A 26,628-nucleotide genomic window follows, 5' to 3' on the forward strand; every position below is an offset into this window, starting at 1 on the left:
ACATCTGTTATTCCTATCACTCTTTAGTCCTGCAAGGGACAAGGCAACCTCACTCATGATGCTGCTACAATAAAACAGACTCAATCCTCCGTGTAAAATGGTTGGTGAATGAAGAGAGACAATGCAGACCCAAGAGGAGTCTTTAGTGTTGGGGAGGACATGGCAACCTCTCTAGTGCCAGTGCCATGAGAGAGAAAACACACCAATACAGACAGTAAAACACAGAAATATGTTTTAATATAGTCTTCTTTATCAGTCATAGAACTGTTGTTAGGCCTTGAGGCTTTTTTCATTCTATTTATATATAAAAGATTTTCTGTTCATCGATATCTTCTGCTTCCTTCCAATGATAACTTGGAATAACAAATATTAAACAGGATGCTGTCATTTGCTTTAGGATTCTCACACAACATGCATAAGGTTCTCTTCAATTATTAACCGTTTCAATAAATCAATATCATATGATTGATACTTACTAAATCAGAGGAATTTTCATCCCAGGGGGGTAATGTCAGATGAAATACTTTATTACATTTGAGTTTATAGCCTTCAGTGATGGCTATTTCAGATGTAGAAATACCTCGAGGATATTTCTGGGTACATTCAGTTTGTATCCAGGGACCAGCAGCATTGAGAATAACTTTGGAGATAGAACCCTTGTCAAGGTGGAGCCGTTCATTGCTGCTGTTAACGATGACATCAACCTACAAAAGTAATTTATGGTAAACAAGTAAGGAACATTCCATGGAGAGAAGATGGATACATTGTTGCAGTTGATATTGTTGTTAAGAAAGGCTCTACAGAATGGCTGTAGGAAGTTTGAGGTTGTTAAAGTTAACAAAGGATATACTCAAGATATCAGATGTGAAGGAAATAGAATCTCTGAGTTTGATTGAGAAAATGTTTTAATTAACTCTAATGATTCCTTATTTGGAAATGAAATAACAAGTAAATATAAATAAGTTACATGAATCTATTTACTCACAGATGCATTAGTGATTGAATCACTCATTAGGTTTATTTTGATGCCACCATATTCTCCAGACGTCACATTAGTTCTGGGTGCCACAGAAGAGGGTTCCTGTTGTGAACCGGGATGGGATGCGTTTGATGATGCAGTGTCAGATGCATTAGAAACTGGATCAATCATCTGGTTTCTTTCAATGCTAGGATTCTTAGTCAATGCAACATTAGTTCTGGGTGTCACAGATGGTTCCTGTTGTGGATTAAGACGGGGTGGGTTGGATGATGTGGTTCCTGAAAAGAAACAGATATCAACATATGTACATTATCATCATCATCATCGTCGTCGTTTAACGTCCACTTTCCATGCTAGCATGATACAAAACATTAACTTCAAGAAACCAGCCAGCCACATTATCACTTATCAGTCTGGTGAGCACATAATCCAGATTGACTACCTCTGCAACATAGGTTACAAGTTAGTGACTTCAGAATTAGAGCTAGGAAGCCTCAGAGAAATGAACCAGTCTGGAAAAGAAGAGTATGGACACTCAAAGACCCAGCAAACAAACAAGACTTTAGAGATTTACTAATGGAAGATTCTGACAAAAGAGAGGAAGAGTTGGGGACATATAGCTTAGAGGACAATTGGAAGTTCTTGAGTGACAATCTCCTGGGAGGAGTACCACAGATGCCATCTTCTTAGTGAGACAGCTTTTCAAGAAAAGTACTTGACCAAAATGAAGCATTTGTACTTAGCCTTCATTGACCTGGAGAAAGCTTTCAACAGAGTTCCCTGCTCTGTTACATGGTAGTCTGTAAGGAAGTTAGGAGCAGAGATGTGGCTTGTTAGAGCTGTCCAATCCATGTACAGTGGTGCTGTCAGAAAGGTGAGAGTTGGCTATGAATAATACAGTGACGAATTTTGCATTCAGGTAGGGGTTCACCAGGGCTCAGTTCTCAGTCCACTATTATTTATCATAGTCTTCCAGGCCAAAACAGAGGAATTCAAAATGGGATGCCCGTGGGAACTGCTATATGCTGACGACCTTGCTCTTATTTCAGAATCTTTAGCAGAATTGGGAGAAGAAATTCCAGGTATGGAAGCAAAACCTGGAATCAAAGGGCCTTAAAGTTAACTTAGCCAAGACAAAAATGGTTGTCAGTAAGAAAGAAGATAAAACTTTCCTTCTGTCAGGTAAATGGTCCTTTTCAATATGTAGGAAAGGAATTGGAAGATTAACAGATAAAGTTGTCTCCGTATGTATTAGATGTGCAGGAAGAATAACCACTAGGAGCACACAGGACTTAGACTCTCTTAAATTCCCAAGAGGCTCTCTTGAGATTGTAGATAGGTTCTGTTACCTAGACGACCAAATTAGCAATGATGGAGAATGTTCTAAAAATATTGTATTGAGTATAGTTTTGCATTTGTTAGGAGACTCTTGAGTGATTTGTTCTGTCTTTTGCATTTTAGTAGTTTATGTAGTGTGTTTGTGTCCAAACACACTAAGGACAACAAAACAAAACACCACACCTCACCTTAAATCACTCCCATTCATATCAACCCACAACCCCAGAAACAATTATACAAAATCTCCCTCTGCTTACTCAAGACCTGAAAATGAACAGCATCCTAAATACACATAAACTCCTTGAATGCAAAAGACAAGACAAATCACTTAAGAGATTCCTAATAAATGCAAAACTTACGATCCCAACAGTTAAAAAATGCCGACGACCTAATTGTGGTACATGCCAATACCTAACTGAAGGCTCGGAATTCACATTCCAGCAAGGAGAAAATTCTCAATTAAGACCTACTTCACATGTGCTTCCCAGAACCTTATCTATGCCCTAACCTGCTCAGGTTGTGGCCACAATTATGTGGGCCAAACAAGCCCTACTTTGAGATGCAGAGTCACGCTGCATATAGAACAAATTCGTTTTCCTCAATACAGGTAGATAGCCCTGAGTGAACATATCGACAGATGCACAAGAAATAAAACGTTGAATTTCCATATCTTTCCATTATACCAATGCAAACATTCAATCTCCTTACAAGAAAGCCTAAACAAGGAAAACCTGTTCATATAAAAGTACAGACCACACCTTAATAATACAAACTTGACCACTTCAAAAATTATACTTAGGAGTTAGTTGTCCCCCTTGCCACCTTTTACTTCCTTTGGTCCACTCTCTAGACTCATTCTTATTTTTCAAGCATCCAAAATGGCAAGATCCCTTTATCACAAGAATTGATTACTTCACAATGTCCCTTCAAAAGCTAATTGAAATAGTGAAAACCGATTGGATATCACTACATCCATAAAATCCGTATATATTTAAAAAAATTTCTTTATAGAAAGATATTAAACTATGTGAAATGAAAGCATTTCTCTTCCACTTTTTATATATATATATATGTGTCTTCCACATATTTTTTTCAACCCCCCCTCTCTCTCTCTCTCTATATATATATATATATATATTGAGAAAAAGGAGGAAGTCAGAATTTTGAATAATTCTTTATTAGCACATTTGTTCTTTTATCAAACCTATTAAGACAAAATTAAAACCAAAATGATAAAACCAGAACGTTTCTTTGTTTTTTTATGTGAATCGGATGTTTTTTGTTTGTTTAGAAGAGGAGAAGAATATTTTTGTTATTTGGAAAATGGGGGGAGGAGAAAACGATAAGGAGTAAGATAATTGAGAAAGAAAATCAAAAATGGAAAAAACTCACAGAGAGAGAGAGAGAGAGAGAGTGGTTTCTTTTCAATTGTATTGCTTGTTTTGGAGACAAGAGAGGAAGAAGTAAAAAGAAAAAATTGTGGGGAGCAGGACAATCGAGAGAAAGGAAGAAAAAGAAAGGGTCGATAAATGATATACTCTTATGTTAAGGAGGCATATGGCCCCAAATCTTCTTCAATAACTCCAGTAAGAACAGCAAATGGACGTTTGCTTCTGACTGACACCGCTTCTATTCATAAGCGTTGGGTAGAACATTTTTCTGCACTTTTGAAAAGACCATCATCCGCTGACATGAGGATAGAAAAAAATTGAACAACTTCCAGTTATAGAAGAAATGACATTTGAACCAACTCTAAATGACATTTATTTAGCTGTGAATCAGCTGAATAACAATAAGAATCCAGGGTCTGATGGAATCTGTGCAGAGGTCTTGAAGTATGGGGTTAACAAAATGTTTGAACTCTTAAATATATTAATTTATCACTTTTGGAGAACTGAGAAAGTCCCTCAAGAATGGATTGATGCCATTTTAATCTCCTTGTATAAATCAGGGCCAAAGGATCTGTGTGGTAATTTTCATGGGATTTCGCTTTTGTCTGTGGTTGGAAAGGTACTTGCCCGCATTCTGTTAGAACATTTAAATACCTTCATAGTTCTAAATATAGTGTCTGAGTCTCAGTGTCGTTTTCGTTCCTCCAGGGGAGGAAGCTTTTGATACTGTTAATCGAAATACTTTGTGGCTAATTCTAAGGAAAATAGGTTGCCCAGAAAAATTTGTAAACATGATGAGGGCTTTGCATCAAGATATGAAAGCTAGAGTTAATTTTGGTGGTAGGCTCTCTGAATCTTTTGCTGTAGAAAATGGAGTAAAGCAAGGAGACTTTGATGCACCTACCCTCTTTGCAATATACTTTGCTGTTGTGTTGTCAAGTGCTTTTCAAAACTCTGAGGAGGGTAATTACATAAAATATCAAACAACAGGAAATGTTTTTCATCTGACCAGACTGAAATTCAAAACGAAGGTTTTCACTTCACTCATTAGGGAACTCATATATGTTGCGATCTAGTCAGTTACTTTCAAACAATCTCTTGTATCTGCATTTGACACAGCTTGTGATGATTTTGGTTTGACCATCAACTTGAAAAAAACAGTTGCAATGCATCAACCTGTGCATGGTGCCATTTGCAACCCCTCTAAAATTTTTGTTAAAGGTAAGTTACTTGAAGTTGCTAAGCTCTGTGCAAAATGATGCAAATCTGGACACAGAAATAAATCTGTGAATTCAAAAGGCAGCACAAGCATTTGGTAGTTTGGATTCACATGTTTGGCACCAGTAACATATAAGTAACAACACAAAATTGACTCTTTACAAATCTTACCATCCCTGTTGCATTCTTCTGAAACATGAATGTGCTATGAAAGACATTTCAAATTGTTAGAACAATTCCTTTGCCACATTAAACAGGGTTTTTTTTTAAAACTCCAGACACAGATGTCTCTGCATCTGCAGGTATCACTTCAATTAAATCAATGATTCTGAAAAACCAAATGAGATGGTCTGGGTATATTGTTCGAATGGTGGATGAATGCACACTCAAACAGCTGTTTTATGATGTGCTTGCAGAGGGGAAACAAAACTAGTGTGAATTTAAAAAGCATAAAGACTACTATGGATCCAAAGGCCATAAAAACTCTTGCTTCATATTGAGCTGGATAGCAAACAAAATTTTAGAGAGGAGTGAAGGCATTTGAAGAGGACACATGCAAGACTCAGGAGAGATTTAAAGAAGAATGTTGTGATCGAGAAGATGAATCTCAGTGACATTTTTACATGCACAGTTTGTGACAGACCATGCCTTTCTTTTGCTGGGCTCAAATCTCATTTGAGGACCCATGAAAAATGAACCACCACCAACTACTCTGCCTATATGTATGTGCATACATTCCAGTGCTGTGTATGCCATAAGGTCTGTATTGTAGGAATTTAGTAATAATGGTAGGGCTCTTGTGCGGGTGGCACATAAAATACACCATTTTGAGCGTGGCCGTTGCCAGTACCGCCTGACTGGCCTTCGTGCTGGTGGCACGTAAAAGCACCCTCTACACTCTCTGAGTGGTTGGCGTTAGGAAGGGTATCCAGCTGTAGAAACTCTGCCAGATCAGATTGGAGCCTGGTGCAGCCATCCGGTTTCACCAGTCTTCAGTCAAATCGTCCAATCCATGCTAGCATGGAAAGCGGACATTAAACGATGATGATGATGATGATGATGAATTCCCATGTGACAAATGGACTAATCTAAGCACTATAAGTAGAGAGAAGTATGTGAAGTACCAGAGTACGTAGTGGGTGGTCAGAGATAGTCGTGTCTTTATTGGTTTATTAAGTATACTGTTTACCAAAGTGGGCATTATAACAATGCAAACATTTAAAGGATATAACAGTAGCAATGAGGATTTAAACAACTCACAAGGAATTAACAACCCCTGAGGAGCTAATAAACTCACAAAAGATTTTATTGTGTGAATTTTGTGAAAAAAATTATAAAATTATGGAAAATTTGTCAGCAAGTTTGCTCAAGTTGCAAAAATAGCAACAACAAATAATATTACAACAACAAATGCTGCAATTACTGAAGTTGTCAGGAAAGTCACAAAAATTGTTGTTGACAGAATATGTTGCAAACTCCATAACAGAATTCAAATATGATCCTGACGAAGGAGTTACCTTTGAAGCATACAACAGATGACACGAGCAGTGCTTAATTTTGAGAAAACTGACACCAACAGAAAATGAATGATACAATAACTATGTACTCCCAAGTAAACCTTTCAACATAAACTTTAATGACACAATAGATATATTGTGTAAAATTTTCAGTGAAAAAAAAGCTCATTGTTCAACACATGTTGGAAGTGTCTGAACACAGAGGAAAACAACAACAACGACTACATCACATATGCTCAAATGCCTGACTTTTACATAGGACTTACTGTCGGAAAGGACACAAGCATCAGAAGAATGTGGAAGGATAGTCAAATTAAGACACGACTCAGATGAAATTGGAAGTAAAGATTGTTTCCAAGTAAAGCACGTGTGAAATAGTCAGAATAGAGATAAAGTGTTTTCTAAAAAAAACACAACAAAAATCAGGAAATAAACCCATGTTTTAAATGTGGAGGTATACACCTGAGGAAAAATTGTCCATTTAAAAAAGTGGAGTGCTTTTGTTGTGGAAATATAGGACATATAAAGATGGTTTGTAGAACGAAGATGACAAAATGACAGAACAAAGGAAAAAGAATAAATAGTATTTCATTGGAAGAAATTGGTAATATAACGATGAGGAAATTAGTGAAGGTGAAAATCAGAAATACAAGTGTTAAAATGCAGTTAGACACTGATAATGATATTACCTTTATAAGTGAAAAAACATGGAAATATGTCAGTAAACCAAAGCTAATTACATTGAAAAAGGTAGCAACATTTCAAGGTCAAACAAAAATGGCAAAGATTTATGAGTTAAAAAATTCATGTAATATATTTGGCACAGAGTGTATGGAACTATTCAAAGTAAGGAATATGCCCATAAGTGTTCTGTGTGGAAATATAGTTGGGTCAGTCAAATGTTCAAATGAGGCTGAGGGGCTGAAACAAAAAAATTGCAGTATAACAGGGTGGAACACCAATAAACAAAACGAAATGAAAAAATTTCCCATGATAAAAAGTAAAACATTGTTCCAAAGTAGCTGTTACATGGTCGAGAATACACATTGATGTTGCTAGTCCTTTAAATGGTTCTTACTTAGTGGTAGTTGATAGTTTTTCAAACTGGCCTGAAATTTGTAAGTGTAAAAAAACAACCTCCACAACTGTGATAAATTTTTTACACAAATTCTTTGTGAGATTTGGCATCCTAGACATAATTTTTGTCTGGCAAATTTAATGAAACATTAATGGTACAACATATAACTACAATACCATGTCATCCCTGATCTAATGAACAGGCAGAACGCTTTGTCATCACCTTCAAGAGAGCCCTAAGAAAGTCGAATAAGGAAGTTACAGAAGAGGTAGCTCTACAACACTTTTTAAGAGTGTACTGTGTGACACCAAATCCAAATACGCCAGCAGGTAGCTCACCAGTGGAGCTGATGCTTGCAAGGAAAGTAAAATCAGTCCTTGATAAATTGCTACCTGGCATGAAAGGAAAAAGTGCCAGGGAAGACATAGCAAGATTCTTTAAAGTTGGTGAAAAGGTGTATATGAGGGCATACAAGAGTGGAAAGCAGAGCTGAGAAAATGGTGTGATTACCAAATGCATAGGTAAAAATGATGTATTGGGTCAAAAGTAGAAAAGGTGTACAAAAGAGACACAAGAATCAATTGAAAAAGAGATTTGTGGAAAGAGAACCAAAGAAGTTGGAGGAATCAATGGAATGGTTGTACGATACATTCCAAGTACCAATGCCACAGCAGGTGATTGAACCCAGGCGTACAAGGGAAAAGAAAAGAAAACATACAGAGTTGCTGAAAATAGATGTCAAGTGCAAAAATGTATTAAACTGTATGAAAAAAAATAAAACACTTAAAAAGGGAGGTGTGGTGAATAAAAAGAATTATTGCTAATTAAAATGACACTTCCTAAGAAAAACTTAAAATGGGAGATTTTGTATGGAATTAGTAATAATGGTACACCTCTCCCACATGACGACTGGAATAATCTGGTCTCTATAAGTAAAATGAAGTATATGAAGTACTTGAGTATGTAGTGGGTGGTCAGAGATAGTCAAATCTTTACTGGTTTTACCAAGTATACTGTATACCGAAGTGGGTGTTATAACAAGCCAGACATTTTTAAGGATCATAACAGTCTGCAAATCTAATGGAGGCTTCAAAAGACATTTTAAGATCTACAAAGATCAGAATTTAACTGCAGCTCTTGGTGGTCCAAATCGGATATGCAATCTATGTGGGTGTGTTTTCAATACATTGGTTTAAAAAGCCACATCAAATGGCGTGATGGATCTAAAGTGTAGGAACACGAGATGGTCAGACACTGCATAAGGAGTAGACAACCATCATGCATGCATGCATGCATGTATGTATGTATGTATGTATGTATGTATGTATGTATATGTATATATATATATATATATATATATATATATATATATATATATATATATATATATATATATATATATATATATAATTTTGTTTAAAAGAGTTCCAACACTGTCTGTTTTTTATGTTTTATTTATATTCCTGCAGAACCAATGTGGGATATAGAATATGGAATATACAATATATAATATAAAATAAAAATGGGTGGTACTATGAAATAAAGTATTGAATGTCTTATTGAATATATGGAATATGTCTTATTGAATAGATGAAATATTGAGTGTTCAATATAAAGGATTAAATATATAAAGGCAAATATGTATTTTCTATACCTTGTGGTATTTCATATTTTCTATACCTTGTGGTATTTCATATTTTCTATACCTTGTGGTATTTCATATTTTCTATACCTTGTGGTATTTCATATTTTCTATACCTTGTGGTATTTCATCATGGCCGGTATGACAGACATGAACAGTGTGTTAAAGTCTGTCATACCGGCCATGATGAAATACCACAAGGTATAGAAAATATGAAATGCATTTATATATTTATATATTTAATCCTTTATATTGAACACTCAATATTTCATCTATTCAATAAGACATATTCCATATATTCAATAAGACATTCAATACTTTATTTCATAGTACCACCCATTTTTATTTTATATTATATATTGTATATTCCATATTCTATATCCCACATTGGTTTTGCAGGAATATAAATAAAACATAAAAAACAGACAGTGTTGGAACTCTTTTAAACAAAATAATATATTCCTCTATACACAATCATACAAAACCCCCCTTTTTTTGTATTTATTTTTACTCGCATATATATGAGCGAGATCGTTGCCGGTGCCCCTGGACTGGCTCATGTGCGGGTGATACATGAAATTTTTCGAGCGGGATCGTTGCCAGTGCCCCTGGACTGGCTCATGTGCGGGCGACACATGATATCTTTCGAGCGAGATCGATGCCAGTGCCACTGGACTGGCTCTTGTGCGGGTGACACATGAAATGTTTCGAGCGGGATCGTTGCCAGTGCCTCTGGACTGGCTCATGTGCGGGAGACACATGAAATCTTTCAAGCGAGATCGTTGCCAGTGCCCCCGGACTGGCTCATGTGCGGGCGACACATGATATCTTTCGTGCGAGATCGTTGCCAGTGCTCATGGACTGGCTCTTGTGCATGTGACACATGAGGTTTTTCAAGCGAGATCGCTGCCGGTGCCCCTGGACTGGCTCATGTGCGGGTGACACATGAAATGTTTTGAGCGGGATCGTTGCCAGTGTCCCTGGGCCGGCTCATGTGCGGGTGACACATGAAATCTTTCGAGCGGGATCGTTGCCAGTGTCCCTGGACTGGCTCATGTGCGGGTGACACATGAAATGTTTTGAGCGGGATCGTTGCCAGTGTCCCTGGTCTGGCTCATGTGCGGGCGACACATGATATCTCTCGAGCGAGATCGTTGCCAGTGCCCCTGGACTGGCTCTTGTGCGGGCGACACATGAAATCTTTCGAGCGAGATCGTTGCCGGTGCCCCTGGGCTGGCTCATGTGCGGGTGACACATGAGGTTTTTCGAGCGAGATCGTTGCCGGTGCCGCTGGACTGGCTCATGTGCGGGCGACACATGAAATCTTTCGAGCAGGATCGTGCCAGAGCCCCTGGACTGGCTCATGTGCGGGCGACACATGATATCTTTCGAGCGAGATCGTTGCCGGTGCCCCTGGACTGACTCTTGTGCGGGTGACACATGAAATGTTTTGAGCGGGATCGTTGCCAGTGTTCCTGGACTGGCTCATGTGCGGGCGACACATGGAATCCTTCGGACGGGATCGTTGCCGGTGCCCCTGGGCTGGCTCTTGTCCGGCTGACACATGAGGTTTTTCGAGCGAGATTGTTGCCGGTGCCCCTGGGCTGGCTCATGTGCGGGCGACACATGATATCTTTCGAGCGAGATCGTTGCCAGTGCCCCTGGACTGACTCTTGTGCGGGTGACACATGAGATGTTTTGAGCGGGACGGGTTCGTTGCCAGTGCCCCTGGACTGGCTCATGTGCGGGCGACACATGAAGTCTTTCGAGCGGGATCGTTGCCAGTGCCCCTGGATTGGCTCATGTGTGGGCGACACATGAAATCTTCCGAGCGGGATCGTTGCCGGTGCCCCTGGGCTGGCTCTTGTGCGGGTGACACGAGGTTTTTCGAGCGAGATCATTGCCAGTGCCCCTGCCCTGGACTGGCTCTTGTGTTGGTGACACATGAAATTTCTCCGAGCGAGATCGTTGCCGGTGCCCCTGAACTGGCTCTTGTGTGGGGTTGTTGTGGGATTTTCGAGCGGGATCGTTGCTGGTGCCCCTGGGCTGGCTCTTGTGCAGGTGACACATGAGGTTTCTCGAGCGACATGAGCGTGGCCGTTGCCAGTACCGCCTGACAGGCCTTCGTGCGGGTGACACATAAAAGCACCCACTACACTCTCTGAGTGGTTGGCGTTAGGAAGGGCATCCAGCTCATCCATCTGTAGAAATACTGCCAAATTAGATTGGAGCCTGGTGTAGCCATCTGGTTTCACCAGTCCTCAGTCAAATCGTCCAACCCATGCTAGCATGGAAAGCGGACGTTAAACGACGACGACGATACGTACAGACATATATATATATATATATATATATATATATATATATATATATATATATATATACCGCCTGACTGGCCTTTGTAGGGTTTTCGAGCGAGATCTTTGCCAGTGCCCCTGGACTGGTTCTTGTGCGGGTGGCACATAAAAAACACCATTTCGAGCGTGGCCGTTTTCGTGCGGGTGACACGTAAAAGCACCCACTACACTCTCTGAGTGGTTGGCGTTAGGAAGGGCATCCAGTTGTAGAAACTCTGCAAAATTGGATTGGAGCCTGGTGTTGCCATCCGGTTTCACCAGTCCTCAGTCAAATCGTCCAACCCATGCTAGCATGGAAAGCGGACGTTAAACGACGACGACGATACGTACAGACATATATAGAGAATATACACAGAATAAAGAAAAGAAAGAAAAAAGAATACAGAAATAGAGGTATGGGAAAATGTATCAGAAAGTGGTCAGTGGATGTAATTAGCAAGTAGGATTGGGGAGACAAGGGTGATAGAGAGAGAAAGGTATGAAAGTGTGGAAAGATAGAACGAATGGGGGGGGGGGGGTGAGGGAACTTTCATATTTGCGATCATGCAATCATACGTTCATCAGTTAATGTGTGTGTATATATATATGTTCATATGATGATATCTCCACAATGTGTTGATGAGATAAACATGTGATTGCTACCAATATAGCAAGAGATTTCTCCGCATGGATATTAGCGTCAAAACTCTCATTTAAATTTTTTGTTATCATCATCATCATCATCATCGTTTAACGTCCGCTTTCCATGCTAGCATGGGTTGGACGATTTGACTGAGGACTGGTGAAACCGGATGGCAACACCAGGCTCCAGTCTGATTTGGCAGAGTTTCTACAGCTGGATGCCCTTCCTAACGCCAACCACTCAGAGAGTGTAGTGGGTGCTTTTACGTGTCACCCGCACGAAAACGGCCACGCTCGAAATGGTGTCTTTTATGTGCCACCCGCACAAGCCAGTCCAGGGGCGCTGGCAACGATCTCGCTCGAAAATCCTACAGGAGCCAGTCAGGCGGTACTGGCAACGGCCACGCTCAAAATGGTGCATCTCATGTGCCACCCGCACAAGAACCAGTCCAGGGGCACTGGCAACGATCTTACTTGGCTTGCCGGGTCTTCTCACGCACAGCACATTTCCAAAGGTCTCGGTCAGTAGTCATCGCCTCGGTGAGGCCCAATGTACGAAGGTCTTGCCTCACCACCTCAGCCCAGGTCTTCCTGGGCCTACCTCTTCCACGGGTTCCCTCAACTGTTAGGGTGTGGCACTTTTTCACGCAGCTATCCTCCTCCATTCTCACCACATGTCCATACCAGCGCAATCGTCTCTCTTGCACGCCACAACTGATGCTTCTAATGTTCAGCTTTTCTCTCAAGATACTTACACTCTGACGGGTATTCACATTGACATTACACATCCAACGGAGCATACTGGCTTCATTCCTTGCGAGCTTACGTATGTCCTCAGCAGTTACAGCCCATGTTTCACTGCCATGTAGCATGGTTGTTCGTACGCATGCGTCATACAGTTTGCCTTTTACTCTGAGTGAGAGTCCCTTTGTCGCCAGCAGGGGTAAGAGCTCTCTAAACTTTGCCCAGGCTATTCTTATTCTAGCAGCTACACTTTCAGCGCACCCACCCCCACTACTAACTTGGTCGCCCAGATAGCGGAAGCTATCGACTACCTCTAGTTTTTCACCCTGGAATGAGATAGAAGTTGTTTCCTGTTTGTTTACAGTCTTTATTGCACCTGAACATCTGCCACAAATAAAAACTAACTTGCTAGTTAACCTGCCTTTGATGTTGCTGCACCTCTTATGTGTCCATAGCTTGCACCGGGTACATCTTATAGAGTTACTACCTACTCCTTTTCTACATACTGAGCAGGGCCATCTACCTGAAGGGGTTTGTGCTTTATCTACCTTCCTACTTATTAGGATTTTGGTTTTAGCTAGATTGACTCTAAGGCCCTTCAATTCTAGACCTTGCTTCCACACCTGAAACTTCTCCTCTAGTTCTGATAGTGACTCCGCAATTAGGGCAAGGTCATCAGCATAGAGGAGCTCCCAGGGGCAACCTGTCTTGAACTCCTCTGTGATTGCCTGGAGGACTATGATAAATAAGAGGGGGCTGAGGACGGAACCTTGGTGGACCCCTACCTCTACCCGGAATTCATTGCTGTACTCATTTCCAACCCTCACCTTACTGGCAGCATCTCTGTACATGGCTCGCACAGCTCTCACTAACCATTCTTCTATCCCAAGTTTCCTCATTGACCACCAGATAAGGGATCGGGGGACCCTGTCAAAGACTTTCTCCATGTCAACGAAAGCCAGGTACAGAGGTTTATCCTTAGCTAGGTATTTCTCCTGCAACTGTCTCACTAGAAATAAGGCATCAGTAGTGCTTTTACCTGGCACAAACCCAAACTGCATCTCATCTAAATTGATTCGCTCCCTAATTAGTTGGGCTATGACCCTCTCTGTAACTTTCATAACCTGATCTAACAGCTTGATGCCTCTGTAATTATTGTTATATATATATATATATATATATATATATATATATATATATATATATATATATATGCTGAAACCCCCTTCAGTCACAGATGACCATGGGATTGCACCTAGAAAGTTACCCTCTGAGGCACAAGTCCACCCAAGGTTGTTTATAGAAGACCAGCAGTCGCCCTTGCATACCGGCCTCCCCTCTTCATGCCACCAGTGTTATCCAAGGGAAAGGCAAAGGCTGATACAGCTTGGCACCAGTGATGTCACAACTCATTTCTGCAGCTGAGTGTATATATATCTACACACAGACAAGGATCTTCATGAATGAATTACATGCAGGAAATGACCAGAGGAGGAAGCGGTTGCTAAAGGCATGTGGCAAGGGGGATAACTGTGAACCTGTTATCTGGGTGTGTGAGCATGAGATGAATGTGTGTATGTATCAGCTGTTCATTTGTGTGTTTGTATGAGAGTGTGTGTGCATGTTCTTCTTTTCTGCTTATGTGTGTGTGTAATGCTATGTGACACGTGTGTGTGTGTGGGCGAGAGTGAGTGAATGTGCATTAAACTATTACGTGCATATATACTGTGTTCATGGTTATGTGTGTATGTGTGAACATGTATGTGTGTGCGTGTCCTTGTTTTCTGTTTATGTGTGTGTGTGTGTGTGTATGTTAAGCGTGTGAAATGGGATAGAGGTGTTTGGTGGAAGAGGGGTGAGGGAAGCGGTAAGTGTTGGGAAGTGGGGGTGTGTTATGATATAGTTGTTGTTATAAGTGTGAGGATGGGTAGCATGAGGGGTGGGTGGGTGCTAGTGGGGGCGAAGGAGGAGGAGAAGGAGTGTGTGCTTGTAGATGTATGTAGATGCTGTTTGAATGTGTTGGTGGGTGTGTAGTGTTGGGTAATGAGTTCAACGGTGTAGAGTAGGTGTGTGTGTGGGTGGGTAGATGTGTATGGGACATTGGGAATGTAAGTGGTGGGAGGTGTGTGTGTGTGTGAAGGAGGGGTTGAAATAAAAAGGGAAGGAGAATTTAGACTGTAAGAGAAACGAGTGGTCTGGAATGAAGTGTAACAGAAGAAGAGATCAGCATTGCATCAGACAAAAGTTTATTTAAATGGAACGTAACATTGATGACAACATTTATAATTATTCAGATTATAGGGACTGGTCAATGATCGAGTGTCTCAACTCTATAAACGATTATTGTTACACAAAGAGAAATCACCACCACCATAATTTCATGTCCATGGTTGGATGTCCTTCCTGTAGCCAAGTGTCACATGCTTCCCCATGGTCAGACATGTTTTTCATGGAAGACTGGAAATGACACAACATCACTTGTGTGATGGTGATGTTCATTTACAACCATCGTGTGCTGTCAAGATCTTGCTACTCCCCCTCCACACATATATATATTTATATGTATGCAAGGACGATGAGCTTCTTTCAGTTTCTATCAACGAAATCCACTCCCAAGGCTTTGGTCAACCATTGACCTATAACAGAAGACAATTGTCCAAAATGCTATGAGTAGGATTGAACCTGAAACCACATGGTCAGGAAGTAAGCTTCTCAACCACACATGGATCTAAAAAGAAACATTAAACTATAAAAAATGGTATGACTAACCTTTCCGCCCAATGGCTGCTGCAATTCCTCCCATGTGTTCCAGTCTGCCATTTGCAGCATCTGTTTCACTTCCTAAATCTGAATTTAATGATATTATACTCTCAGATTGATTCTGCATTTCATTCTTTCCTGCTTCACTTTCCTGTATATCTTTAGATCTAAATGTTCCATCTTTTGAGCTGATATCTTTTCTTAGATTTCCTATAAATGTTTCCATTTTCCTAATTTGGTTTTGTGTTCCTTTCAGGTGTAACTTATCATCTTTGAGACACACATTCTTCATTTTATTTTTCTCACCAAAGTCATTGATTTCCTGTTCTTTGACCTCTTTAAGAAAGCGGAAATGTTCAAGAGGCATCGATATATAAGATTCATAAGTTAAAGATTGCTCAAAGTTATCAATTTTGCTTTTTATATACTCAACTATTTCATCAACAGCAACAATAGAATCTTCTCCAATAAAACAGAAATCTGGAAACTCTTTTTTTAGACTTTCAACAAATGTCAACCACTTTCCCTGATTTGGAGTACCCTTAATTTTGTCTACAAAATCCAATGTATTGGCAACAAAACTTTGTTTCATAATTTCTTCCAAATCTGAAAGATGTGTTTTATCACTTGCATAAAGTAATACTGAATCACCATCACCTGATTCCCAGGAACCAATACATTTCTTGTCTCTCAGTTTTTCATCAAGATATTCTTTCACTGGTTTTCTATTTATGATCATTCCAGCATTTAAAGGCAAATACAGTTTAGATCTTACAACTGCCTGGAGTATTTTATTCATATCCTTTTGACAATTAGCTATTTGAGAAGACTGGCCTTCAAAAATAACTTTGTTACCATGAATTCTGACTTGTAGGCCTTCAGATTGTCTTTCTGCCTGTGCAACAAATCTGAGACCAGATAGAATACGTCTTTCATGAATATTCAATTCATACTCACATATCTTTCTAAAATGATCCAAAAGTCTGTTTTTCATTTTAATCACATTTATTTTATTAAATCCCAAAATATTAGCTTGGCAATTTTGGTTATCAAAATAAAAATTCCTCTGGTCAGCTTGACTCTTAAATGCTTTAACAATGTCTTCAAAAATATCGGTTGGAACATCAATAATTTCAACAGGAATGGAATTTAATAAATCTTTCAAAGACTGTTCAATTTTCTCCAAATTTCCTTCAGAATAATTTAATTTCAGTTTATTAAACTTGGAATCATCCCACAGAACTTCAGCCCATTTCTTTAACTTTTCATTAACCATGATTTTATGTTCCTTTAAAAAACTCAGATGGAACTTGGAAGGTAGTAAATAGTCATAGACTTGCTGTATTGAAATGGTATTTTCTTCAGATGGTTCCCAGAATGGTTGAACATTTAACTTCACACCTTTCAGCTGATGTTGCATTCTACAAACGTCCAGCACAACTAAATTATGAAAAAATAAAAAGATAGAATCATTTCGTTGGTGGGGGATTAGGGGTGAGATGGGGAGTTCAGTGGGTCAAGACAGAAAGGTATTTGAAGACAAAGTTATATGTAATTATTATAATACATTAGCAATTAGAAAATTATAATCAACATTTAAATGATACTAAGTAAACACAATCTCTATTAATTATAATAAATAATAGAAACATCAGAGGAATTCTGGTTTCAAATTTTGGCACAAGGCCAGCAATTTCAGGAGAGTGGCAAAGTCAATTACATCGATCCCAGTACTCAACTGGTACTTATTTTATTGACCATAAACATCACTGGAATTTTGGTTTCAAATTTTGACACAAGGCCAGCAATTTCAGGAGAGTAGCAAAGTCAATTACATCGATCCCAGTGCTCAACTGGTACTTATTTTAGTGACCATAAACATCACTGGAATTTTGGTTTCAAATTGTGGCACAAGGCCAGCAATTTCAGGAGAGTAGCAAAGTCAATTACATCGATCCCAGTGCTCAACTGGTACTTATTTTAGTGACCATAAACATCACTGGAATTTTGGTTTCAAATTGTGGCACAAGGCCAGCAATTTCAGGAGAGTAGCAAAGTCAATTACATCGATCCCAGTGCTCCACTGGTACTTATTTTATTGACCATAAACATCACTGGAATTTTGGTTTCAAATTGTGGCACAAGGCCAGCAATTTCAGGAGAGTAGCAAAGTCAATTACATCGATCCCAGTGCTCAACTGGTACTTATTTTATTGACCATAAACATCACTGGAATTTTGGTTTCAAATTGTGGCACAAGGCCAGCAATTTCAGGAGAGTAGCAAAGTCAATTACATCGACCCCAGTGCTCAACTGGTACTTATTTTAGTGACCATAAACATCACTGGAATTTTGGTTTCAAATTTTGGCACAAGGCCAGCAATTTCAGGAGAGTAGCAAAGTCAATTACATCGATCCCAGTGCTCAACTGGTACTTATTTTATTGACCATAAACATCACTGGAATTTTGGTTTCAAATTGTGGCACAAGGCCAGCAATTTCAGGAGAGTAGCAAAGTCAATTACATCGACCCCAGTGCTCAACTGGTACTTATTTTAGTGACCATAAACATCACTGGAATTTTGGTTTCAAATTGTGGCACAAGGCCAGCAATTTCTGGAGAGTAGCAAAGTCAATTACATCGATCCCAGTGCTCAACTGGTACTTATTTTATTGACCATAAACATCACTGGAATTTTGGTTTCAAATTGTGGCACAAGGCCAGCAATTTCAGGAGAGTAGCAAAGTCAATTACATCGATCCCAGTGCTCAACTGGTACTTATTTTAGTGACCATAAACATCACTGGAATTTTGGTTTCAAATTTTGGCACAAGGCCAGCAATTTCAGGAGAGTAGCAAAGTCAATTACATCGATCCCAGTGCTCAACTGGTACTTATTTTATTGACCATAAACATCACTGGAATTTTGGTTTCAAATTGTGGCACAAGGCCAGCAATTTCTGGAGAGTAGTAAAGTCAATTACATCGATCCCAGTGCTCAACTGGTACTTATTTTATTGACCATAAACATCACTGGAATTTTGGTTTCAAATTGTGGCACAAGGCCAGCAATTTCAGGAGAGTAGTAAAGTCAATTACATCGATCCCAGTGCTCAACTGGTACTTATTTTATTGACCATAAACATCACTGGAATTTTGGTTTCAAATTGTGGCACAAGGCCAGCAATTTCAGGAGAGTAGCAAAGTCAATTACATCGATCCAGTGCTCAACTGGTACTTATTTTATTGACCATAAACATCACTGGAATTTTGGTTTCAAATTTTGGCACAAGGCCAGCAATTTCAGGAGAGTAGCAAAGTCAATTACATCGATCCCAGTGCTCAACTGGTACTTATTTTATTGACCATAAACATCACTGGAATTTTGGTTTCAAATTGTGGCACAAGGCCAGCAATTTCTGGAGAGTAGTAAAGTCAATTACATCAATCCCAGTGCTCAACTGGTACTTATTTTATTGACCATAAACATCACTGGAATTTTGGTTTCAAATTGTGGCACAAGGCCAGCAATTTCAGGAGAGTAGCAAAGTCAATTACATCGACCCCAGTGCTCAACTGGTACTTATTTTAGTGACCATAAACATCACTGGAATTTTGGTTTCAAATTGTGGCACAAGGCCAGCAATTTCAGGAGAGTAGCAAAGTCAATTACATCGACCGCAGTGCTCAACTGGTACTTATTTTAGTGACCATAAACATCACTGGAATTTTGGTTTCAAATTTTGGCACAAGGCCAGCAATTTCAGGAGAGTAGCAAAGTCAATTACATCGATCCCAGTGCTCAACTGGAACTTATTTTAGTGACCATAAACATCACTGGAATTTTGGTTTCAAATTTTGGCACAAGGCCAGCAATTTCAGGAGAGTAGCAAAGTCAACTACATCGATCCCAGTGCTCAACTGGTACTTATTTTATTGACCATAAACATCACTGGAATTTTGGTTTCAAATTGTGGCACAAGGCCAGCAATTTCTGGAGAGTAGCAAAGTCAATTACATCGATCCCAGTGCTCAACTGGTACTTATTTTATTGACCATAAACATCACTGGAATTTTGGTTTCAAATTGTGGCACAAGGCCAGCAATTTCAGGAGAGTAGCAAAGTCAATTACATCAATCCCAGTGCTCAACTGGTACTTATTTTATTGACCATAAACATCACTGGAATTTTGGTTTCAAATTGTGGCACAAGGCCAGCAATTTCAGGAGAGTAGCAAAGTCAATTACATCGACCCCAGTGCTCAACTGGTACTTATTTTAGTGACCATAAACATCACTGGAATTTTGGTTTCAAATTTTGGCACAAGGCCAGCAATTTCAGGAGAGTAGCAAAGTCAATTACATCGATCCCAGTGCTCAACTGGTACTTATTTTAGTGACCATAAACATCACTGGAATTTTGGTTTCAAATTGTGGCACAAGGCCAGCAATTTCAGGAGAGTAGCAAAGTCAATTACATCGATCCCAGTGCTCAACTGGTACTTATTTTATTGACCATAAACATCACTGGAATTTTGGTTTCAAATTGTGGCACAAGGCCAGCAATTTCAGGAGAGTAGCAAAGTCAATTACATCGATCCCAGTGCTCAACTGGTACTTATTTTATTGACCATAAACATCACTGGAATTTTGGTTTCAAATTGTGGCACAAGGCCAGCAATTTCAGGAGCGTAGCAAAGTCAATTACATCGATACCAGTGCTCAACTGGTACTTATTTTAGTGACCATAAACATCACTGGAATTTTGGTTTCAAATTGTGGCACAAGGCCAGCAATTTCTGGAGAGTAGCAAAGTCAATTACATCGATCCCAGTGCTCAACTGGTACTTATTTTAGTGACCATAAACATCACTGGAATTTTGGTTTCAAATTGTGGCACAAGGCCAGCAATTTCAGGAGAGTAGCAAAGTCAATTACATCGAATCCAGTGCTCAACTGGTACTTATTTTATTGACCATAAACACCACTGGAATTTTGGTTTCAAATTGTGGCACAAGGCCAGCAATTTCAGGAGAGTAGCAAAGTCAATTACATCGATCCCAGTGCTCAACTGGTACTTATTTTAGTGACCATAAACACCACTGGAATTTTGGTTTCAAATTGTGGCACAAGGCCAGCAATTTCAGGAGAGTAGCAAAGTCAATTACTTCGACCCCAGTGCTCAACTGGTACTTATTTTATTGACCATAAACACCACTGGAATTTTGGTTTCAAATTGTGGCACAAGGCCAGCAATTTCAGGAGAGTAGCAAAGTCAATTACATCGATCCCAGTGCTCAACTGGTACTTATTTTAGTGACCATAAACATCACTGGAATTTTAGTTTCAAATTTTGGCACAAGGCCAGCAATTTCAGGAGAGTAGCAAAGTCAATTACATCGAATCCAGTGCTCAACTGGTACTTATTTTATTGACCATAAACATCACTGGAATTTTGGTTTCAAATTTTGGCACAAGGCCAGCAATTTCAGGAGAGTAGCAAAGTCAACTACATCGATCCCAGTACTCAACTGGTACTTATTTTATTGACCATAAACATCACTGGAATTTTGGTTTCAAATTGTGGCACAAGGCCAGCAATTTCTGGAGAGTAGCAAAGTCAATTACATCGATCCCAGTGCTCAACTGGTACTTATTTTATTGACCATAAACATCACTGGAATTTTGGTTTCAAATTGTGGCACAAGGCCAGCAATTTCAGGAGAGTAGCAAAGTCAATTACATCAATCCCAGTGCTCAACTGGTACTTATTTTATTGACCATAAACATCACTGGAATTTTGGTTTCAAATTTTGGCACAAGGCCAGCAATTTCAGGAGAGTAGCAAAGTCAACTACATCGATCCCAGTGCTCAACTGGTACTTATTTTATTGACCATAAACATCACTGGAATTTTGGTTTCAAATTGTGGCACAAGGCCAGCAATTTCTGGAGAGTAGCAAAGTCAATTACATCGATCCCAGTGCTCAACTGGTACTTATTTTATTGACCATAAACATCACTGGAATTTTGGTTTCAAATTGTGGCACAAGGCCAGCAATTTCAGGAGAGTAGCAAAGTCAATTACATCGATCCCAGTGCTCAACTGGTACCTATTTTATTGACCATAAACATCACTGGAATTTTGGTTTCAAATTGTGGCACAAGGCCAGCAATTTCAGGAGAGTAGCAAAGTCAATTACATCGATCCCAGTGCTCAACTGGTACCTATTTTATTGACCATAAACATCACTGGAATTTTGGTTTCAAATTTTGGCACAAGGCCAACAATTTCAGGAGAGTGGCAAAGTCAATTACATTGATCCCAGTGCTCAACTGGTACTTATTTTATTGACCATAAACATCACTGGAATTTTGGTTTCAAATTGTGGCACAAGGCCAGCAATTTCAGGAGAGTAGCAAAGTCAATTACATCGATCCCAGTGCTCAACTGGTACTTATTTTATTGACCATAAACATCACTGGAATTTTGGTTTCAAATTTTGGCACAAGGCCAACAATTTGAGGAGAGTGGCAAAGTCAATTACATCGATCCCAGTGCTCAACTGGTACTTATTTTATTGACCATAAACATCACTGGAATTTTGGTTTCAAATTTTGGCACAAGGCCAGCAATTTCAGGAGAGTGGCAAAGTCAATTACATCGACCCCAGTGCTCAACTGGTACTTATTTTATTGACCGTAAACATCACTGGAATTTTGGTTTCAAATTTTGGCACAAGGCCAGCAATTTCAGGAGAGTGGCAAAGTCAATTACATCGACCCCAGTGCACAGCTGGTACTTATTTTATTGACCATAAACATCACTGGAATTTTGGTTTCAAATTTTGGCACAAGGCCAGCAATTTCAGGAGAGTGGCAAAGTCAATTACATTGATCCCAGTGCTCAACTGGTACTTATTTTATTGACCATAAACATCACTGGAATTTTGGTTTCAAATTGTGGCACAAGGCCAGCAATTTCAGGAGAGTAGCAAAGTCAATTACATCGATCCCAGTGCTCAACTGGTACTTATTTTATTGACCATAAACATCACTGGAATTTTGGTTTCAAATTGTGGCACAAGGCCAGCAATTTCAGGAGAGTAGCAAAGTCAATTACATCGATCCCAGTGCTCAACTGGTACTTATTTTATTGACCATAAACATCACTGGAATTTTGGTTTCAAATTTTGGCACAAGGCCAGCAATTTCAGGAGAGTAGCAAAGTCAATTACATCGATCCCAGTGCTCAACTAGTACTTATTTTATTGACCATAAACATCACTGGAATTTTGGTTTCAAATTGTGGCACAAGGCCAGCAATTTCAGGAGAGTGGCAAAGTCAATTACATCGACCCCAGTGCACAGCTGGTACTTATTTTATTGACCATAAACATCACTGGAATTTTGGTTTCAAATTTTGGCACAAGGCCAGAAATTTCAGGAGAGTGGCAAAGTCAATTACATTGATCCCAGTGCTCAACTGGTACTTATTTTATTGACCATAAACATCACAGGAATTTTGGTTTCAAATTTTGGCACAAGGCCAGCAATTTCAGGAGAGTAGCAAAGTCAACTACATCGATCCCAGTGCTCAACTAGTACTTATTTTATTGACCATAAACATCACTGGAATTTTGGTTTCAAATTGTGGCACAAGGCCAGCAATTTCAGGAGAGTAGCAAAGTCAACTACATCGATCCCAGTGCTCAACTAGTACTTATTTTATTGACCATAAACATCACTGGAATTTTGGTTTCAAATTGTGGCACAAGGCCAGCAATTTCAGGAGAGTAGCAAAGTCAATTACATCGATCCCAGTGCTCAACTAGTACTTATTTTATTGACCATAAACATCACTGGAATTTTGGTTTCAAATTTTGGCACAAGGCCAGCAATTTCAGGAGAGTGGCAAAGTCAATTACATCAACACCAGTGCACAACTGGTACTTATTTTATTGACCATAAACATCACTGGAGTTCTGGTTTCAAATTTTGGCACCAGGTTAGCAATATCCGGAGAGTGGCAAAGTCAGTTACATCGATCCCAGTGCTCAACTGGTATTTATTTTATTGACCATAAACATCACTAGAATTTTGGTTTCAAATTTTGGCACAAGGCCAGTAATTTTAGGAGAGTGGCAAAGTCAATTACATTGACCCCAGTGTTCAACTGGTACTTATTTTATTGACCATAAACATTACTGGAATTTTGGTTTCAAATTTTGGCACAAGGCCAGCAATTTCAGGAGAGTGGCAAAGTCAATTACATCGACTCCAGTGCTCAACTGGTACTTATTTTATTGACCATAAGCATCACTGGAATTTTGGTTTCAAATTTTGACACAAGGCCAGCAATTTCAGGAGGGTGGCAAAGTCAATTACGTCGATCCCAGTGCTCAACTGGTACTTATTTTATTGACCATAAACATCACTGGAATTTTGGTTTCAAATTTTGGCACAAGGCCAGTAATTTCAGGAGAGTGGCAAAGTCAATTACATCGATCCCAGTGCTCAATTGGTACTTAATTTATCAACTCCCAAAAGGATAAGAGACAAAGTTAACACTGGTGGCATTTGAACTATGAGTGTTAAGATTAATGAAATGCCACAAAGCATAATGCCTGTTCTGCCAGTTCACCATCTTGATTACTGAAATAATATGTAAACATTGCTACTAGAACAATGGTTCTTTATAGCAATTTTTAATTCTTACAGGCTAATGTGATGTTATTATTATTAGTTTCATTTTCTCTTAGAGATCTTGCTTACTTTGGTTGATTCTGTAAGAGCAGACAGCAACCTTTTGTCATCAGAGGTGTCACGGTGTCCCTTTCCACAAATTATAAGCTTTGGTACTTGGATGGCACCTTATCATAGAAGGCACCCAACACCCCATCACCAGTCTCAAAATCCTAGCCGTCCCCAAGAGAGCAGGTTTTTTAGGCCTGCTCTGCCCTAATGTCAATTCCAGTTTCTCTGACATATTCCTCAAACCTGGTTGTTAGTGCTCCAAGGGTCCCTAAAACTACTGCGATAACAGTTACTCTCCTCATTGACCACATTTCTTGTCATTTCGTCTTTTAGTACTTTGTATTTCTCCATCTTTTCCAGCTCTTTGTCCCCTACACATGCATCCTCAGGAATGGCAATATCTGTTACCTTGATTTCCTTTTTTCTTTTATCCACCACAACAATGTCCAACCTCTGAGCATCAATTAGGGAGTCACATTTGGATTGTAAAATCCCATAGTATCTTATGTTTCTTTGTTCTCGGTGACTCCTTCTGGTTCTTTTTCAAACCATTTCTGTGCTCTGTCCAGGCCATACTTTCCACACAGCCTCTAGTGAGCAAACTTAGCCGTGTTATTGTGCCACATTTTGTACGAGCTTGTTGCTACATTCTTTTGGACTAGATTGATACACCCATGCACAATATGTGAGACTGTTTCAGTTATCATTATTATTATTATTATTATTATTATTGAGTGACAGGGCAGTGCATGTCGTAAAAGTGACACTGAGGAAAAATATATGAAGTCCAGTATACCCATCATGGCTACCCGTCTGATAAGGGTACACCAGGCACATGCATCACAACCACATGTGCACAACATGGTGATCTCACATCAAGACAAACAGCACATGACCTTGTAGGTTTCCAGAGGTGAATTATTCAGAGATGCAAATATCATCAGCCACTAGGGGACATTCTCAACTGGTTATGGTCGTGCAACTGACCAGCAAATCTGTGGTATTGAGCAGAATATTTGTTGTAGCCCATCTTCTTATACCAAAACAAAACAATGTGCATGCTAACACTTCCAATCAGTTAAGATCAAAAGCCATGAGAGCCATTACCTGATTATTATCATCATCATCATCATCATCATCATCATCACCATCATTATTATTATTATTGAGTGAGAGAGCAATGCATGCCATCAAAGTGACACTGGGGTAAAATATACGAAGCCCAGTATACCCATCATGACTACCCGTCTGATAAGGGTATACTAGGCACATGCATCACACCATATGTGCACGACATGGTGATCTCATATCAAGTTAAGCAGCAGATGACCTTGCAGGTGAGGCCCAGTTAGAATTTTCTTCAGGTCAAGTAGCCTATCCAGTCTAAAAGGTCCCTGAATAAGGGTTGTTTAAAGATGTTGAATGAAACACTCATGTTTCCGAAGGTGAACTATTCAAGCCCCAAAGAATTCCTCTCAACACATGGCTATGATGCTCCCCCACTACTTCTGCACATGATCGTAGATGCACATATCGTCAGCCACCAAGGGACATGCTCAACTGGTTAAGGTCAAACAACTGACAAGCAAATCTGTGGTATTAAGCAGAATATTTGCTGTAGCCCATCTTTTATACAAAGACAAAACAATGTACATGATAACACTTCCAATCTCAATTAAGATCAGAAGCCATGAGAGCCACTGCCTGGTACTGCATCCGGGCAATTATTATTATTATTATTACTGTTATTATTATTTTCATTATCATTTTCTTTCAATTCTGTTTCCATTTCTTGCTGAGTGTCTTCCTGACACCTAGGGCAGAGAAACTCACAGTATACATTGGTAGGCAATTAAAATAGACATGCTAACTCATTCATTTACAAAGTCATGTGATAGAGAAAAAGGAGAAGAAAGACAGAGAAAAAATAAAACAATAAAATAGTAAACAAAGAAAATAAAGAGGAAAAAGAAAGAGAGAAAATACACAGCGACATTGCTTTTCTCAGTATGTGTGATGTACCAGTTAAGACAATCTTTTGCACTTCCTGCATGGATGGTAATCCAGGGATCATTCTTAAATAATTTTCAGTTCCTGTTTTTGATCATTCAAAGTGCTCCTACAATCACTGGTATTGTAACCGTCTTGAGATGCCACATCTTTGTGATTTCGATTACTAAATTTTTATATTTTCTGAGTTTATCAGATTCTTTTGCTGAGATAAT

General features: G+C 39.4%; 1 protein-coding gene across 2 annotated transcripts in view; it reads right to left on the reverse strand.

Moving 5' to 3' along the window:
* LOC149137956 (uncharacterized) overlaps positions 1-26,628 on the reverse strand; it is a 151,795-nt gene that overhangs the window by 33,106 nt on the left and 92,061 nt on the right. For both annotated transcript variants that reach the window (XM_089340229.1, XM_089340181.1), the window contains 3 exons: positions 15,655-17,085; positions 986-1,257; positions 477-704 (listed from right to left, as the gene is read on the reverse strand). In XM_089340229.1, coding sequence (XP_089196355.1) covers positions 477-704; positions 986-1,257; positions 15,655-17,085 — 1,931 coding nt within the window. The remainder of the gene's footprint in view (positions 1-476; positions 705-985; positions 1,258-15,654; positions 17,086-26,628) is intronic.

The sequence above is a fragment of the Octopus bimaculoides genome, chromosome 1 (assembly GCF_046866305.1).
Source record: "Octopus bimaculoides isolate indiv1 chromosome 1, ASM4686630v1, whole genome shotgun sequence".
In the NCBI taxonomy this organism is placed as follows: Eukaryota; Metazoa; Mollusca; class Cephalopoda; order Octopoda; family Octopodidae; genus Octopus; species Octopus bimaculoides.